Source organism: Rhodnius prolixus, unplaced genomic scaffold (assembly GCF_049639745.1).
Source record: "Rhodnius prolixus isolate KJV_2025 unplaced genomic scaffold, Rpr scaffold_4, whole genome shotgun sequence".
Taxonomy (NCBI): domain Eukaryota; kingdom Metazoa; phylum Arthropoda; class Insecta; order Hemiptera; family Reduviidae; genus Rhodnius; species Rhodnius prolixus.
Window position 1 is genome coordinate 37,707,125 of NW_027411614.1, and position 18,060 is coordinate 37,725,184.

Here is an 18,060-nt window from a genome sequence, read left to right on the forward strand (position 1 = left end):
AATTTGACTTCAGTGGTATAGGTTACCACAACAATAAGAACAGCTGCCATCTTGCTAATAAGAGTGAGTTTTTCGTATTTGATAATTCAATCTTTCAAAATTGAGTTTAAAATTACGGGTATTGACAAATGTTTAAATGGACTCTACGTCCATTATTACTCAAGTTACCCGCGATGACGAACAAATAGGAAACTTTTCATCTGAAAGAGGTAAGTAAAATTAAAAACAATTTTTTTTTCTCCCTGATTAATGAACATCTAAATAGCAAATTGTGATTTGATAAAACTGTATAGCTTTTCTAATCAAGTGTTTTGCTAAAGTTGTTTTTCTAAATTATTTGAAGATGTAACATTTTTACTATAAAAAATAGGAACAGTTTCAGTAAAGTAGGCGTGTATAGAATATGTAAACATGCGAACAATAACCTTGAATTAAGTATAGAATATAATTGTTTTTAATAGGACATTTTATTATTATTAAAATGAAAAAGTATCGTATTACCTAATTCCAATAGGATAAAAAAAAAACAGTCGTACGTCGCAGTTTAATTAGTGAGCATTCTACTCTTAACCTATATTCCAAGATTCCTTTTTTCTTTGATATGAATCTTAACTTTACTGTTCTTAATTTGCAGTCCAGTTGCCAAGAGTGGATGGTGAACTATGTGCTCCAGGTATTTATTACAATGCCTAGTGATTGTTTTTCATTCATTTTTTACTCTTTATGGCATATTAACATCTATAAATAAATATGCCTCCAGAAAACCTCATATTTAATTTTCTAATGAATTAGAATCTTTACTTCAGTGATGTTCTTATTACTATAATTCCGATCTAAACTGTGCTTTATCTTCAGTTGTACTTAATACTATTTGAGGTGTGGCTGTTATAAAAATAAGTGGCTGTACGCATAATTATATCTGACAGGATTACCTACCTACATATGACATACGACATTAGAACTTTGAACCGTTCTAATACCATAAATTGAGTAATTTCTTAATTAGGTTACTTCCACCCGACATTCTTGATTTATGGAAGTCTGCCTTGCGTTCTTAAAAATTATATGTGCCCATGTGTATATTATATACGAGTATGTAGTTAGAAATACAAATTTGAAGTTTTTTAGTTATTCATGCTCATATTTAATAGATATGCTGCTATTTCTTTAAATTTAAACTAATAAAATTAATTTTGGAATTTTATCACTAGGTTCACATCAAATAAGTGATAAATTACAACCGGCAGATATAAAGTTCACCATCCTCAATTGAATAAATTAATGCCATATTATTTTTTGAATTAGCAAGATTTAGAAATTATTAGATAAAGCTAAATTATGTTCAGTAACTTCAGCTAATATTTTAAAAATCCGAACCAGTGTTTTTAATTACATTTGAAATAAAAATTGTAAATATTTGTTCATAAACAAGACACTAGACTATTTTCATTGACATTTCCTCGTAATTATTTGTATGAATATAGCTGTTGAAATATTTCTGCCTACATGGTTTTTGGAAATAAGATTTGAATATTTCTGTTGAATTAAGAAAAGATTTATAATATTTCATAATTATCAATCTAATTATTTTAAAGCTTTCAATAAGTGATAATGAATTAACAGCATGAAAGACAAATTTCCTTTTATTATTTTATGAAAATCTTCAACTGCTTCTGGTTATTTTTGTTTTGATGCTAGATTTGACCTGATATATCGTAATCATCAACTTTTTACTACAGGTTCAAGGAAGAAGGGTCGACGAGGAGTTTTAAGATCACTTCTTTGCTGCTTCGGTAGTGGAGATGGTAGCGGTAGTGGTGGTGCCGGCGAGAGTTCAAAGGGGAGTGGTTCCGAGGGACGATACTCGCCACCAAGCCCAGGCTCGCCAAGGTTTCTTCTCCCACCAGTTAGGCACCAGGACATGCACAAAAAGTGCATGGTCATAGACTTAGATGAAACTCTTGTTCATTCTTCATTCAAGGTATTAAAGTTAAAGTTAATAACGATAATAATCAGTTTGGAAGTGAAGTGTCCAGTACCGCTTTGGCTCCTGCTGCTATTTATATTGCTGTTAAAATTACATGAGAAGTGCTCAAGGTAGCGCTTTGATTTTGCATTTTATTTACATCTTAAGGAGTTCAAACGCTGAAAGTCGATCTTAAAGGTAATTTTCAAGCAATAGCATCGCAGACTGTAAAGAAGCTGTGTTTTTCTGCAGGCAGTTTTTAGAGGTTCTATCATTTCGTATTTTAGAGAAAGAAGTTTTGCAAACATTTTACTATTAGAGGTCATCAATTAAAAGCCAAGGCTCGGAAACAAACCATCTCCGTACTACAACTCAACTGAGCACATCCACTGAGAACATCCTGAAATGTTCTTTATATTTTAGATCCGATTCAAATTACAATTAGCTTATTGAGATTTTTATGTTACTTCAGCGTTATGTTATATTTATGTTACTTCAGTTCTTACGTTATACTTGTTCCAATTCACAAATGAAAAATTGTTTAAATTAACAAGTCTTTTGTCTCAGTTCTCAACCGTATCAAGGTTCTGTTTGTTTGCTATATTTATAAAATGTTTCTTATTATTTACACCTAGTATTCACTCCTTTTATAATTTTATCAGCCCAAGAAGTTATCTAAATTCTTAAATAAACTCATAGATTTCGCCTCACTACTATTAAAAAAGATAAATCGCTATTTTAGAATTAGTGAAGTATGGGAAGGTTCTATCTACTTAGGCTTCTCAGGCCTGATCCATCAAATTGAGATCAGATCTGCCTCAGTTCTAACAAGCTTTTTTTTAGATTCAGCACATCTGGCGACAAAGGATATTTTTTTGGGTTTCGGTTTATTAAGCTTCCGGTTCTGGAATCGGAATCTGTTATATTATGTTATTATTATTAAGGAATTGGGGTATTCACAGAGACGGGCCAAGGTGTGTACTCTATCAACTCTGTTTATTAACTGACATGTTACCTTAGTAATTAGGGCGGGGATATTAGTTCTAAGTACAAACTATAAACATAACATCTTCCCCATAAATAAAAATTAATTATACATTTTTTATTTAATTAACAAACTTTAATTAAATTGTGGAAAACACAAAAACTAATATCAACTATACTATTTAACAAATTAACTATTATCAATATATTTTTATTATTCAATTATTTTTTTACATAATTCAAATAAATTCATAAAATACAAATAACTATTAACAAAATACTTAACGAAATAATATCCTCTATTTTGGATATTTCTGGGGCTTGATGGTCAGCCTTCCCCTTGAGGATCTGTACTGGACAACGTCTCTGTTTATACTTGTATCATCCCTAACGCTACAATTGTTCCGATTATTAGTACTGTCATGACAGTCATATGAAGGTCTCATATGAAAGGAATTCCTTCTAATTTTGTTATTATTTTCGTTTATTAAAACGAACGATCTGGGATTTATTTTCTCAACTATCTTCCCTTTCTTCCACTCCTTACCTTCTCTATAATAGATTTCCTCATTCACTAGGAATTCTTTTTTACATCGCGTTGATCTATTATAATAATCCCCCACTTTATTTCGATACTTAGACAGGAATTCTGTAAACCCTTTCACTACTTCCGGTCTTAATAATGATTGTTTTATAGGAATCTTAGACCTAAGAATTCTAGATTGTAATAGTTGAGCAGGTGCCCACTCACTACCAAGAATAGGGGTTACCCTATATTGCAAAAGGGCAGCGTCAAGGTCATAATTTTGAGATTTACATTTTTTAAGAATTTTCTTAGAAATCTGTACACCCATCTCGGCCATTCCATTTGACCGCGGATATCGAGGGCTGGAATATTGGAATTGAAAATTCCAATCCCTTGCAAAATCCTTACACATGTTTGAGCCAAATGGCATATTATCAGCTACTACTAGCTCGGGTATACCAAAGGTAGCAAAGATATTTTTTAAACATTTTATTATTTGGTTTGAGTCTTTCGATTTTATTCGCCTCAATTCTAGCCATTTGGAATAATAGTCGAATAGCACAAGATAAGATTCTACTCCAAAATCCAACAAGTCAACTCCAACCTTTAAAAACGGATAATCAGGCACTTCGTGTGGAATTAACGGCTCCTTAATGTTATTATTTCTAAACCTGGCACAAGTTTGACACCTTAAAACAGTGCTTTTAATATCATCGGTTATACCTGGCCAGTACACATGATTTCTTGCTAATTGCAGGGTTTTTGTAACGCCGATATGTCCTTCATGAAGCTTACCCAATATTTCACCTCTATATTTGGAAGGTACTATTAATCGATTGTTAATAAATATTAATCCCTCGGAGCTAACAGCAATATCATGTCTCATATTGTAAAACTTTTGTAATTCTGAGTTCAACCCTTTGCTATCTTTTGGCCAGCCATGAAAATAAAATTCTATAATATTTTTTAACGTATCATCGGCCTTAGTGGCTTCTGCAAAATCTCTGCTCTTATTATGGGACAATGTTATATTTGGGCTAACTGTTACAGTGTGAACTAATTCATTTAAGAATTCATCATCATCATTCACATTTTGTGGGCTAAATCTGGACAGGGTATCTGATATATTCATCGATTTACCCGGAATATATTTTAGATTTATTTTATACTTTAACAACTTAAGTCTTATTCTTTGCAATCTCGCCGAAGGGATAGAAGCGATGGGCTTCTGCATTAACGGCACTAAAGGTATGAAAGGAATTCCTTTCATATGAGACCTTCATATGACAGTCATGACAGCACTAATAATCGGAACAATTGTAGCGTTAGGGATGATACAAGTATAAACAGAGACGTTGTCCAGTACAGATCCTCAAGGGGAAGGCTGACCATCATTCCCTCTGCTAATTTTGCTAACCTTGTTTACTTTATTTATTACATCAACAACCAGATTTAAATCATTAATTTCATCATTTTCTAATTCATTTACAAACTCTACTTTTTTATTTTTGAAACACCCGATTTTAAAATGATTAAATTTTCCACATAAAATGCATTTTTTGCCGAAAGCCGGACAGTTAATTGTGAATGAACAGATCCACATTTTTTACATTTATAATTATTCCGATAATTAAAATTATTAAATTTATTATTATTACATTTGTAATTATCTTTTTTATTATAGTTACCCACTTTCTCTTTCGTCTTCTTCGGTTGCTTCCTATTTACAATTCTGTCGACTTCCGATGGTTTCATTTCGGCTGACTGTTCTCTGCTCAAGGCCGTAGTCCTCCCCAACTCAATGGCTCTGTCCAAGGTAAGCTCCTTTTCCTGCAGATACTTCTCTCTCAGTTGGTTATCTTGTACACCCTGCACAATTCGGTCCAATAGAAGTCTGTCTGCCAACGCTCCATAGTCACAATCTTTTACTAACTTCTTCAGTTCAGTGACAAAATCATCGAAGGTTTCCTGTTCCTTCTGTTTTCTGCTATTAAATCGAAAACTAGAGACTATAAGGTTCTTCTGAGAGCTTACATACTCTTCAAATTTCTTAAGAACTTCTTCAAAGATTTCAGACTTGCCCTCTTCAAATTGGAAAGTATTATAAAGTTCCTTACCCTTTTCACCTATCAAGTTGAGTAATATGGCCGTAGCACGTCCAACTGTTGTTTTAGTCTCCGTGAATCCCGCTGCTTTTAGAAAAATTTCTAGATCACTTCGAAACCTCTTCCAATTTTCCAGTAAGTTTCCCTCCAAACTTAGTGGAGCCGGTGGTACAAAACAGCTCATAGCCATCTTCTTCTTTCTTATCGTTTAACAAAATTATTTTTATTCTTTTATTTTATTTTAATTATAATTAACCGGCACTATTAATTATTTTTTCATAAAAGTTCCGAATCCGACTGCGCCATGTTATGTTATGTTATTATTATTAAGGAATTGGGGTATTCACAGAGACGGGCCAAGGTGTGTACTCTATCAACTCTGTTTATTAACTGACATGTTACCTTAGTAATTAGGGTGGGGATATTAGTTCTAAGTACAAACTATAAACATAACAATAGATTTCGCCTCACTACTATTAAAAAAGATAAATCGCTATTTTAGAATTAGTGAAGTATGGGAAGGTTCTATCTACTTAGGCTTCTCAGGCCTGATCCATCAAATTGAGATCAGATCTGCCTCAGTTCTAACAAGCTTTAGATTCAGCACATGTGGCGGCAAAGGATATTTTTTTGGGTTTCGGTTTATTTAGCTTCCGGTTCTGGAATCGATGCCTGTTATAAGGATTCAAGTAAGAAATTATGGCCTAGAGATAGGTAGATAAATAAACTTTATAATTAGATAAGTGCAATTTATAACAAACATGAAGTACCTCATATGTACAATTACATTACAACCTTGTATTACGGAACGCTTAGGTTAGAAAAGATAAAATATGCAAGCAAAAAGGATCAAAAAACTAGTTTGTCTTGTTGGGAGACAAAAAATAAATAAATACATACATAAATATATGTCCTGAACTCCTTTAGTTTACCTTAATTGCTCAGATTGAATAATTGCACGATTTGTTTTTAAAAAATAGTAAAGGATTATTGTTTAGAAATAGTTAAAATCTGTCAAGGGTATCTCCTTGGAAATAAATAAAATAAAGTAAATATAAAAATATTTATTATTAGTAAACCCTTAGTTATATGAACTAGTTCTTGAGAAGTATCCAACTTTAATTAGTAATCATTTCTGACAGGAAGCTTTTTAAAGAAAATTATTGGATAAGGAAAGGAAATCTATGCAGAATCAAACTACGTAATTTTACAGTGTCGTTCACATTGATAGTGAATAATTTTCAGTTCATTATGAGGAAGGCTCATTAGATTATCGGAGAAAGCAAATGATAGATATGCTGCTGAACCCTAACAAAGAAAGGATAGATAAATCAGAATCAAAGGGGATTCAGCTTAACCTCTATAGAGAGGAAAGGTCTTCTGATGGACGTCTGCTTACTGTTGTACCCAACTTAAATGTGTCAAATATACTCTTCCTACATGAATGTAACTTTCTCAATTTCTGAACATTTCTGCATTTAGAAATTTAATTTCTCAAAAAAAAAAAAATCTTGTCAACGTTCACATAAGTTTCTCTTACCATAATTTTCTTAAAATTAGTACCAGAAACATAATTCACATAATTTTATGCGTATCCACATACTCTAAGGTAATAAAATGGAAGGGCTCAAAAAACGAATATCACAAAATCCTACTATAATCAATATTTTAACAAAAGTTTCATGATGCTCAAGTTCAAATTAACCTAGTAAATTACAGGAAATTCTAAAGAACTATTAGTCGGTTGCCAATCTTTTGAACTGCACTCTCCCTACTGGAAATTTGGATTTGACCTCGAATGAAAGTTGGATTGCCCACGTACATCTATCTTTATTAAGGTTTGCCTGAAAATTGGTAGTAACTTTATTGTTAGTTCTAAATGTATTACGGAATCTACCGCAAGTTGAGTAGAAGTTTATTATATTAATTTTTTTTTTTTTTTTTTTTTTTTTTTTGCATCAACAGCTGAGGTCATTAGCGCCCGGAGCTTTTTCCAGTGCACTGCCGGCCTCCGGACAGTGTTCTCTTGTTACAGACAACACTGTCCATCACCGGACAGTGAGCTGTAAGAAGCTCCTAGGAAGAGAAAATCTAAGGGTCAGCTGCTGGATTCGAACCCGGGACCTCCGCGTGGGAGTCCAGTATGCTAACCTCATAGCTAATCCCTTCCCTATATTTAAATTAGTAACAATTTAACAATACTATGTCAAAATTTTCGATTACAAACTTAGAAAGGAATGTCATTTTTTTGAAAGGAGGTAAAGATGCTGCTATGTGCAAATGTTCGTATTGATATTTAATCAAGTTTCATCAGCAGAAGATCTAAAAGTTTTTTCTTTTTAACTTGAACATTCAAACTTGAATGATTTTATCCGTTATCTTATTTTCTGACATTCGGACTCGATTCGTATTTACATCCAACTTAGATTACAATACTAGGTTGTTTTATTTCAGTAGAGAAAGTCAAATTTTTCTATGCGATATCCAGTGAACCAATCACTTGGATAGCAATCAGAATTCCATCAGGGTGAGATCAAACCAAATGCTAGTATCGGAAGTTACATTCGTATTGCTCTAAGATAACAAGCAATATTTCTAAATTAAAATTTAGTATATACTCCAGTATTTTTGTTTTGTTTTTGTTTCCTTTAGCCAATCAACAACGCAGATTTTGTGGTGCCTGTTGAAATAGATGGAACTGTACATCAAGTTTATGTTCTGAAGAGGCCTTACGTTGATGAATTTCTGCAGCGAATGGGGGAACTATACGAATGTATTTTATTTACTGCAAGTCTTGCCAAGGTAATTTGGAGTTAATCATTAAACTACTGCTTATTTATACTTTTGCGTAAATCAAATTGAATATATTCAATATAAATTAAAATTACATCAAAATTAAAAAAAAAAAAAAATGGTCATTAAAAATTTAACATTGCGAAGTTTTAGTTAATTTTAATTTCTAAATAAATAAAATTTTGGTCAAATTTAATATTTATTGAATAGGTATTATTAGTGAGTGTAATGTGTTGTTAGAATCTTATTTTGACTTGTTTTTTTAGTACGCGGATCCTGTAGCGGACCTTCTGGACAGGTGGGGTGTTTTCAGATGTCGCCTGTTCAGAGAATCATGTGTTTTCCACCGTGGCAACTATGTTAAGGATCTGAACAAACTGGGAAGGGATCTACAACAGGTTGTCATTGTAGATAATTCACCCGCCTCATATATCTTCCATCCGGACAACGCTGTTAGTAGATTTCAAAAGATAATTCCCCCTTTTAACTTTTTAATCTACCCTAATCATTCATTGATTTTTATTTAGTTAACATTGTTGTTGCCATTGTTTTGAAGTTGAGGTTATATTTAATCGATATACTTTTTTTTTTATGTGGAGATGAGATTGTTGTTTTACTACGAAATCAAAAAGTGATTTTCAACACAATATATGGTGGACATGTTTGTTCTGACATTAGCTGTTTACAATAAATAACATACTACGTTAATAAATTGTGTCGAAACCAAAGAGACCCAAAGCAAACTGGCAAATTTATTTGTCAAATCAACAGATCTGACAGAACTTTTTCTGTCACATCTCCCCCCAGAAAAGTATCTTACCCACTTATTTTATTTATTATTCTTGTAATTCCTCTGGTACATTCGAAAATAATCAGTGCAGAGCTGTATTACTTGTCATACATCTATGAAAAAATGTTAAACCCAAACTAAAATTAATTTTTTTAATTACTTTTAATAATATTCACCACCTGACGAATTGCTGTACCACCAGTCCAATAAGTAGCTATTATTAAGTACTATTAATTATTATTATTATTATTTTTTTTTTTTTTTTTGCGCATCAACAGCTGAGGTCATTAGCGCCCGGAGCTTTTTCCAGTGCACTGCCGGCCTCCGGACAGTGTTCTCTTGTTACAGACAACACTGTCCATCACCGGACAGTGAGCTGTAAGAAGCTCCTAGGAAGAGGAAATCTAAGGGTCAGCTGCTGGATTCGAACCCGGGACCTCCGCGTGGGATTATTATTATTATTATTAATATCTGTTAATTGAAACGAGAGAAAGATTGCAATCGTGAGGATTTTCATTTTTAGGTTTCCTGAATGCGAAAAAATAGATTTAAATAAATGGTTTTGTGTGTGTGTGAGATGTCTGTCCGTTTGTCTGTTTGTCCGTATCCACCGTGACACAAAAACGAATAATTTTAAAAAGTTAAAATTTGATAGTTCGCTTGAGTGCTAACATAGGTACAGAGGTCGCTTCATTAGAGTCAGGGCGCCAAATAACTAAAAAAATTTACTCTCCTTAATTTAAAACCAATATCTCCATTTGGTTTTCGTTTCTTTCATGATGCCAATCTGCTTTTTCAATGAAGCCAATTAGATTACCTTCGAGTACAGTGCTTGTTACAATCAGTAGCATTTTTTTTCCACGCTTTATTGATTACCTACTACTAAATGTAATAAAGTACATAGCACACATAAGGAAGGAAATGATTGCCAATGCCCGTCATAAATATTTTTACCAACTTCATTAGTTGTTACTTGGAGCCAAACATCGAATTTTTATATAGCAAAAATGGCCAAACATCCAACTAATCCATTTGTTTAAAACATTTATTTTGCTAAAGTTTTGAAATGGAGCTTTCATACATTTTTCACTCTATTTTTTTAAACTTCAATCTAAAACCCTAAAATGTTGATGAAGGTTTCCTTGCCCTTAAATCAGAAGCACTCAAAATAAACGATTTTTTACTAAAATTGGGCTACTTTTATCTCTTGTCTGTACAGATATTTATGTGTAATGTCTGTAATATATTTGTTTATTTTATGTTCATTTTTATTTAACACATACATTTTATAAATTAAGTGTTTCCTAATATGCCTTTATCACTTTTTAAATTGCATATTTACTCCCTGACTCGTCAGAATCATGTATAATGGGAGTTGGTAATATAAGTGAAGTCGAAATCTGTTCATTAAACTGATTAATGTACCTCTGATAATGGATTAAATTCCGAAACCTGTCAGAGATACAATAAATATGCAATTTCCAACAGATAAAATCAAAGATATTATTTCCCTGCACTGCGGACGTAACAAAATTTAGTTTTAACAAAATCTTTAGTTTATTAAACCTAATCTTTAATATTGTTCGATTCGAATTTTCATTTCTTGGTTTACATAAAGAAGTTTTTTTAAATTTATTTATTTTTAACAAACTTCTAGGTTCCGGTGGCTTCGTGGTTTGACGATATGACCGATACGGAAATGCTCGACCTTATCCCATTCTTCGAAACACTGAGCAAAGTGGATAACGTGTACACGATGCTCTGTAATTCAAATCATCCTTACAATTCTACGATGGCCAATAATGGAGGTGGCATACAACCAGCCAATCATGTAAACTCATAGCACACGCTTATTGCAGCTATTGCCACCGTCGCTAATTCATCCTCACGTGCCAACTTTGCCTTCACACTACCATAAGGTAAGTTCCGATTACCAAATATTTTTTTAAAAAAAATCAGCAAATATCACTATTTTATATGTTTGATACTCTTTTGTCGTATAAAAGAAAACAGAAGATACGCGATAACAAATAAGGTATTGGATTGTTTATCCCTTAATTATTGTTTCTTAAGTTTTTTTATGTAGATAGATTTATAGATATCTACGTTTTATTCAAACGTAAATTAATTATATGAGCAGATATACCGTATTCTCATTAGAGTAAGTTAATCAATCTGTTTTCATTTAAGACTGCTTACTGCCTTCTTCTGGGTTGGACCAAAATTTGCTGATGATTTTTTTTTTTGCAGATGATTTAATATTTATAACTTACTCCTAAGAATCCTTACTTTAAAAATATTACATACACATTTAATATGAGTGCTGTAGCATAAATAATGTAGCTATTTATTAACATGTACAGCCCAGAAGACTGCGTCAGTTAAATATGTATGTATACAAACTCAGTATTGTCGGTATTTCTACTTTTTCTGGTTAAATTCAAATAGTTATTCAGATTCCCCGCCAAAAAATAACGGTCTATCATTTTGTAATGTGGTTTATTCATTTGTTTTTTTTTTTAATTTCCATTTAGAATAAATTTCGAAAGAAAACAAAAAAAATTGTTATTTAATATATATTATATATTACCCTTTGTAAATATATTCGTAAGCAATTAACTTTAAATATTAATAAAATGATTTTTGTTGTTTAAAAGAAGCGATATCAAATTGATGTGTTGTACAAAATAAGTTGTTTTTATGATACTGTAGAGTACCATACTGTTGTTAAAAAAAAAAAGAAAAAAAGAAAAAAAAATCTGTCAGATTAGGAAACTTTTTTTTATTGTATGAGTAGATATATTTTATACGATAGGTTGTGAATTGTAATATCTGATTTGAGGTAAACTTGTGTTTTAATTTTTATACTATAAAGCCTGTAAGGTTATAATTTTATAAAGAAATATTATTATTTACAGTTTTATCTTTTAGTAGTAATAATCATTGTTATTTCTTACATGTGATTTGAAATCAATCTTGTGACTTAAATCAATTTTTTCGTTAATAATTTTTCTAATACTTCATGCAGTGTTAGATTTTTGTAGTGATTTTAAGAATGCTATATTTTCTCATCCTCACTTATGTAAACACAAACATATTAATAATTCGTCCTGACACCTTCTTCTAAAATAATTGATTTAACGATGTTACCTTTAAATAAATAATAGTCACTATTTCGTGGTTTTACATGAATTCATTTGACAATTATTTTCGTCAAAAAGAAAAACCATTTTTACCTGTCAACTTCGTTACATTAATTGACAAAAGAGACATTTCAAATTACTTTCTGGGATGAATAATTATTTTTATTATATTTATATTTAGAAAAGATCTATTTATTTATTACATTTTCCAGTGAATTGACCTCTTCTTCATTATTCCTTCGGTCATCGTTCAGTCAAGTAAATCAGATAGATGTCTTAAGTACTAAAGCAGAAGCGCATCTCGATATTTGCTCGGAATCTAGATTCATAGCTTTCAGTCTAGATTTCATTATCAGATTTTCGCTTCTCTTTAACAGGAGTCACGCAGCACAAAAAATCTGACCGTCATTTGATTACATGTGTTAACTATTTTGAAAGTTTTTGTGACTACACCGTAAATGTACATGATACGAACATATTTGTTATGTTAAAAAATCAAGTAATTGAACAACTTTCGTTTAATTCTTACTTGGTTTGGTACGTTTTGAATTTTATGAGCGTTAGTTATATGATCGTCTTTCTATTTTACTTCTTTTATGTTTTAAAGTAGAGATTATAATAACTCCATCTGGATCATATAGTCATTTTTTCAGTAGCATATCTCAATTATGTTATTTTTCAAAACAAAATTGATTTCAGACACATGTCACTTTTTCACTCTTCTCCCTCTCCCCTTGGAATGTTAATTTTCCAAATTTAAGATGTGTATTTTTTGTTATTATTAAATTACTTGCACAGCTTATGGACAATTTTCCGTTTTATTTTTATATTTTCGTTTGCATTTACAAAAATAAATCAAATTAAATTTAATTTAATTTAAATAAATTAAATTTAAAATAAAAAGTGTGTGATTCAGTACTGCTTTTATTTATGTAGTTAATCTGAGTACAAATAAAAAGAAACATCACAAGATGAGTTTTCATTTTGATTACATAATTATTTTATAACATTTCTATTTATATATTTTTTTTAAAGAAAGTTTTTAAGTCAATTTTATGAATAAAATTTGCGACAAAAATAAAAACAATTATTGCATGTAATTTGAAATTGAAGTATAGGACTATTTATTTTTGCTTCCTAACTTTTGCCAACTATAAGTTAAATTATTTAAAAAATTTATTTTTACTAGATACTATATTTGTTATTTCGATAAAAAAAAAAATTAAAATAATAATAAAATATATATTTTTGTTGTATATTTTTTAAATATTTTTGTACAACTTGATTAAAAAAACAAAAAAAAAACTCCTAATATATCTGCCAATTTAATTTCATTATAAGACAGCAATGATCATTTTCATTTAATTTTGTAAGCCTCTATTTATACTACTTTTAAAAAAAAGAAATCGCATCTACTTCAATTATACTTAAAATAGTTATGGTATTTTTATTAATTTACGGTAGAAGCTATTCTAATAGAAAAAAAAATCATTAATAAACTTATATAAATTCACTTCTTCTTTTTTCTTGTTAGATAAAAGCATTGATCTTTCTCTACGAAGTTTTTGTAAATTGTTTTTGAAAAATTGTTTCAAAGTTATACACTTTTTGCATTGCCAAGAGAAATTTGTAAAATCGCCTACATTCTTGTCAGAGAAACATGGAAAAAAAAAAATGTTACACTAAGATTTGGGAAAGTGCAATACTTTGTTTCTGATATTGATACATTCCTTATTGCTCCTCGAATCAATGTTTTATAGGCCTAATGTAACTTACAAGTTGGGTATCAAATAATAAATTCAATCTCAAAACATTAATAGGTTCATTTATTATTAACTTTTCCTTTGAATTCTGTGTGACCAAAGCTCCTTATTTTATTATTGCCCTTCAAGAAATCAGATCATTGTTTATTTACTTAAAGGTTAGGAAATTATAATAAAATTAGTTTTAAAGGGTTATTCTTAGATCACATGAATCTTGGCTATCTACTAAATGTCCTTATTTTTTTTTTATTTAATTAAAACAAAGGCTTGCTTGTAAATGATGAAATGTGAAAAGATAAAATTAAAAAATATGAGTTTGAAAAAGCTGTCTTATAATGTTTTACTATTAATTATACATTCACGAACAAAATTCATACATTTGTTCTTTAGGTTTAGTTGCATTTAATACTGTTGAAAATTACTACTGTATAGCTGCTTCCAAATTGAAGAGTGATTTAGTAAACTTATTGAATTATTGTAAACATGGGTAATCATAAAAATATGCCCTTCTTGCTTTATTCATAATTTTACATTGCTCAAAATTTGTTGAAAATTTTATTAAAAAAAATTAAACTGTTATGTGTCATAAAATTCAAGCCACCAGAAATTAAGTTATATGCTTGAAACTTTTATATTGACTTGCCTTAACAAGTTAATAAATGATTTAAGTGGAGGAGGTAATTTTTTGAAGTTTAATAAATAACATTTCACTATTGTTAGCAATATTAAAACTGTCCGGTAGGACAGTTGTACAAGGGTTGATCGTCAAAAAATGCACGAAAAAGCGTAACTTTGAAAAACACCCAACTTTGGAAATTTGTAAAGCGATGTAAGTTTAATTTGCTTATTCAGTCTACCCCAGTAGAAGTTTAAGGACGAATCCTCTCCCATAAAGGCGCCACGGTAGCCGAGCGGTTAAGAGACGAGACCTGCAAAGCTAATATGTATTGTGGTACTGGGTTCTATTCCCTGTCTTAGGTCTTGCATTTTATTTAAAGGTTAATAAAAGAAATTTACAGTAAAGTATGTTTGATAGTCGCCTCCGTCCACGACACCTAATTGGTAGTTGGACGTAAAACCCGCCTGATTATCTTCGCTTGATTAGTTCTTCAGAAGTACTGTATATCTTCCTCAGACCAGAATCTCTATACTCAAACTATAGAAATGGTTTCGGTGCCAACGCCAGGATTCTTTTCAATTTGATTAACTTCATGTTACACTGTCTTTTCGCGTAGTATTTGCATTGTGGAAATTTAAATCCCTTAACTTAAATAACTTTGTTTTATTACTAATAGTCTACATTGTAAATTTAACGTTTTTATTACTTTCTCAATTAGGAATATTAACTACTTAGTTCATTGAAAATAAATTATAAGTTTCAAGCCTTTAAATTTCTTCTGAATGGTGCAGATTTTTTGATACATTTAATTTGGTACTTTATTTAACGAGTGGTTTTATTGGTTGATTCATTTAATGCTGATGAATATTACTATTGTGTAACTGCTTCCAAATTAAAAAGAGATTTAGTATTTATTGAAATACTAAAAAGATAGGAAATCAAAAACGCCTTTTAATACATAATAATTTTTTTTTTAAATTGGTCAAAATTTGTTTGGAATTAACTTACATATTTTTTAAAAATATTTCTTGAACTATACTTATTTCAGGTGTAGTTTATATTATTATATAAGATAAATGTGCCTGGAAAAAAATCATCTCATTAAAATTATATTTACCTACAATTCATACTCTATGCATTAAAACTCTCAAGTTTATTATTTTGCAACTTTTTTAAAAAAATATGTGCAGAATATGTTCTTAAATAATCTCCATATAAATAAAAAATTAATCTTTTGCGATAAAATATAAATATATAAATATACTATAAATATTATATATACATAAAATTGTATATAGTGGACATTGGGGATGTATAAATTGTAAAAATAGGCGAGTTAATAATAACAAATAAAAAATAAAAAAAATAATAAAGTAAAAGCCTTTATATTGTATATAAAGTGAAATATAAATTATGTTATTTGCACGTGAAAAAAGTTATTAACACCTGTAAATTTACATAATTGTACAATATACCTTTAATAAGTGAATTTATAATTGCATTAACTAAGTTATTTATATAGACAAGTCGTTTTTCTTTTTTGTTTTCCTTTTCTTTGTATTTTTGTTTTCCATTATAAACAACAAAACAAGAAATAAAATAAATTTATATTTCCTAAAAATATGTTCATATTTATATTTCCTAAACGTGTCTATTAAACTTGAATATTCTCTTTTGATTTCTAGAACTCGAAAATTGTTAATTATCTTAAGAGATATATCACAAAACGAATTTTGCTTTCGTTGACTGCTATCTTTATTGCTGGTAGTTTCGAAGTGGAAACTTACCAGTAATAACTCTCTTTTCTTTTTTAAATTAATAAAAAAAGTCAGTATACATCAGTAAGCCTTAAGGAAAAAAGGAAATGTAAAAAAATAATCACTTGATTGACTAAAAACTCTTAGTTTCTCGTCCTAACGTTGAATTTTTATGCTAGGTCTGGATAATGTACAGTAGGTCGGCTATGCGTGGATATAGAAGATCGAAAAGTGGTAAAAAATGTAAATTATTCCTAGTTTTAGTAGAAATTCCTTATTTTATTGTACTAAAAACCTTTTCTTATGCCAGGACTTGGCCATATGCATTTGGGCGACTAGGAAAATCTTTGCTATTTTTACTAAAAATTACTTATTTTCTACTTGCAGAATTCTACTACTGTTCCAGGGCTAGATCAAACACGTTTTTTCAGATAGTTTTAGAAGTAGAATGTTAGGAAAAATTGGAAAATCAATGCTATTTTTTTTTAGAAATTCCTTAGTTTCGCCTTCTAACAATCTGTTTGTATGCCTGGTTTCAATAATGCCCAGTAGGTCAGTTAGTTTTAGATGTAGAGGTTTAGAAAAATGGAAAGGTCAATCATTGTTAGTTTTACTGCTTTACAATTTACTTCTGAGATTCTTTTTCTTTTTTTTTGTCGGAACCTGAACATACACAATACGTCGATTAGTTCCGAAAAAAGGGTAAAAATAGAAATCTTTGCTAGAATCTAGAAATTCTAGGGTAGGTAATTATTTTAAAAGTGCTTTACTACAAGTAATCAAAAAAAGATACTACATTATATGAATTATTAATGTAATCTCAATACTATTATTAATAATCAGAAAGTAGTTCAAGCATTTGTCGCTAGATAGCAAGAGCATGTTCTCTAATACTATTTTTTGGACTATCACGTTTTAAAACTAAGTTTTAATTTAAACTTACAAAAAACTTAACAGCATGAGGTCTCTATTCTTAAAAGGTAATTTCTATTCTTAAATGTGTTTTTTCCACACTAGAACTTCCAAAAGTGGCTCCCCCACGTACGACCTAGAAATCTAAGTAGAATCCAAGAAAAGTGATTAATCGTGGATAAACTAAAGGTAATTTCCATTCTTGGATACACTTTTATACAGTTGAAGTTCCAATACTGGCATACCCTATTTCTAATTACTACTAGCGAACTACAAATAGAATGTGTAAGCGAAAAAAGTGATGAATCGCCGATAGGTCTACCCCATTTTTAACACTGTCTACTATCATTTACTTACTGTACTATATAACCATGTACGTACCGAAAACAAATTTTTATCTCGCCGAACTAGCTCAGTTTCTTATTTTTCCTCAGTTTTTAGCAATGAAATAAAAGAAAAAGATGTAAACCATTCATGATATTTACTGTTATACTATCTACATAAGTAGGTAGCGGAAAAGAACTTTTTTTAAAAATAAATATACTAATATTTTTCAGCTACCTACTAGTATAAATAGGTGAATAGTAAATGTTACAAATTGTGTAGACTTTTTCTTTTCCTTCATTGCAAATTTTTAAGAAATAGTAAGAAACCGTAAACTAGTTTGGCGAGAAAAAAGGTTATTTTCCGCTACCAACATGA

General features: G+C 30.2%; 1 protein-coding gene across 4 annotated transcripts; it reads left to right on the forward strand.

Moving 5' to 3' along the window:
• The first annotated feature begins 8 nt into the window (after positions 1-8).
• Positions 9-16,310, forward strand: hzg (CTD small phosphatase herzog). 4 transcript variants are annotated; one of them, XR_012459258.1, is made up of 7 exons: positions 9-209; positions 635-673; positions 1,740-1,981; positions 8,234-8,383; positions 8,641-8,826; positions 10,822-11,083; positions 11,355-16,310. XR_012459258.1 is itself a non-coding variant. In XM_074130476.1 (6 exons), exons 1-6 carry the CDS (start codon positions 137-139, stop codon positions 11,005-11,007), a joined length of 876 nt encoding a protein of 291 aa, XP_073986577.1. In that variant the 5' UTR covers positions 9-136; the 3' UTR covers positions 11,008-16,310. The 4 variants fall into 4 exon arrangements, 2 of the variants coding, with proteins under 2 accessions (XP_073986577.1, XP_073986578.1); XR_012459259.1 differs by having other exon boundaries at positions 11,415-16,310; XM_074130476.1 differs by having other exon boundaries at positions 10,822-16,310.
• Positions 16,311-18,060: the final 1,750 nt, after the last annotated feature.

Excerpts from the sequence above, each read along its gene's own strand:
- hzg (XM_074130476.1), top strand. The coding sequence starts at position 137 with ATGGACTCTACGTCCATTATTACTCAAGTTACCCGCGATGACGAACAA. Across the intron at positions 1,982-8,233 it reads TTGTTCATTCTTCATTCAAG|CCAATCAACAACGCAGATTT; the intron begins GTATTAAAGTTA and ends TGTTTCCTTTAG. Across the intron at positions 8,827-10,821 it reads TCTTCCATCCGGACAACGCT|GTTCCGGTGGCTTCGTGGTT; the intron begins GTTAGTAGATTT and ends ACAAACTTCTAG.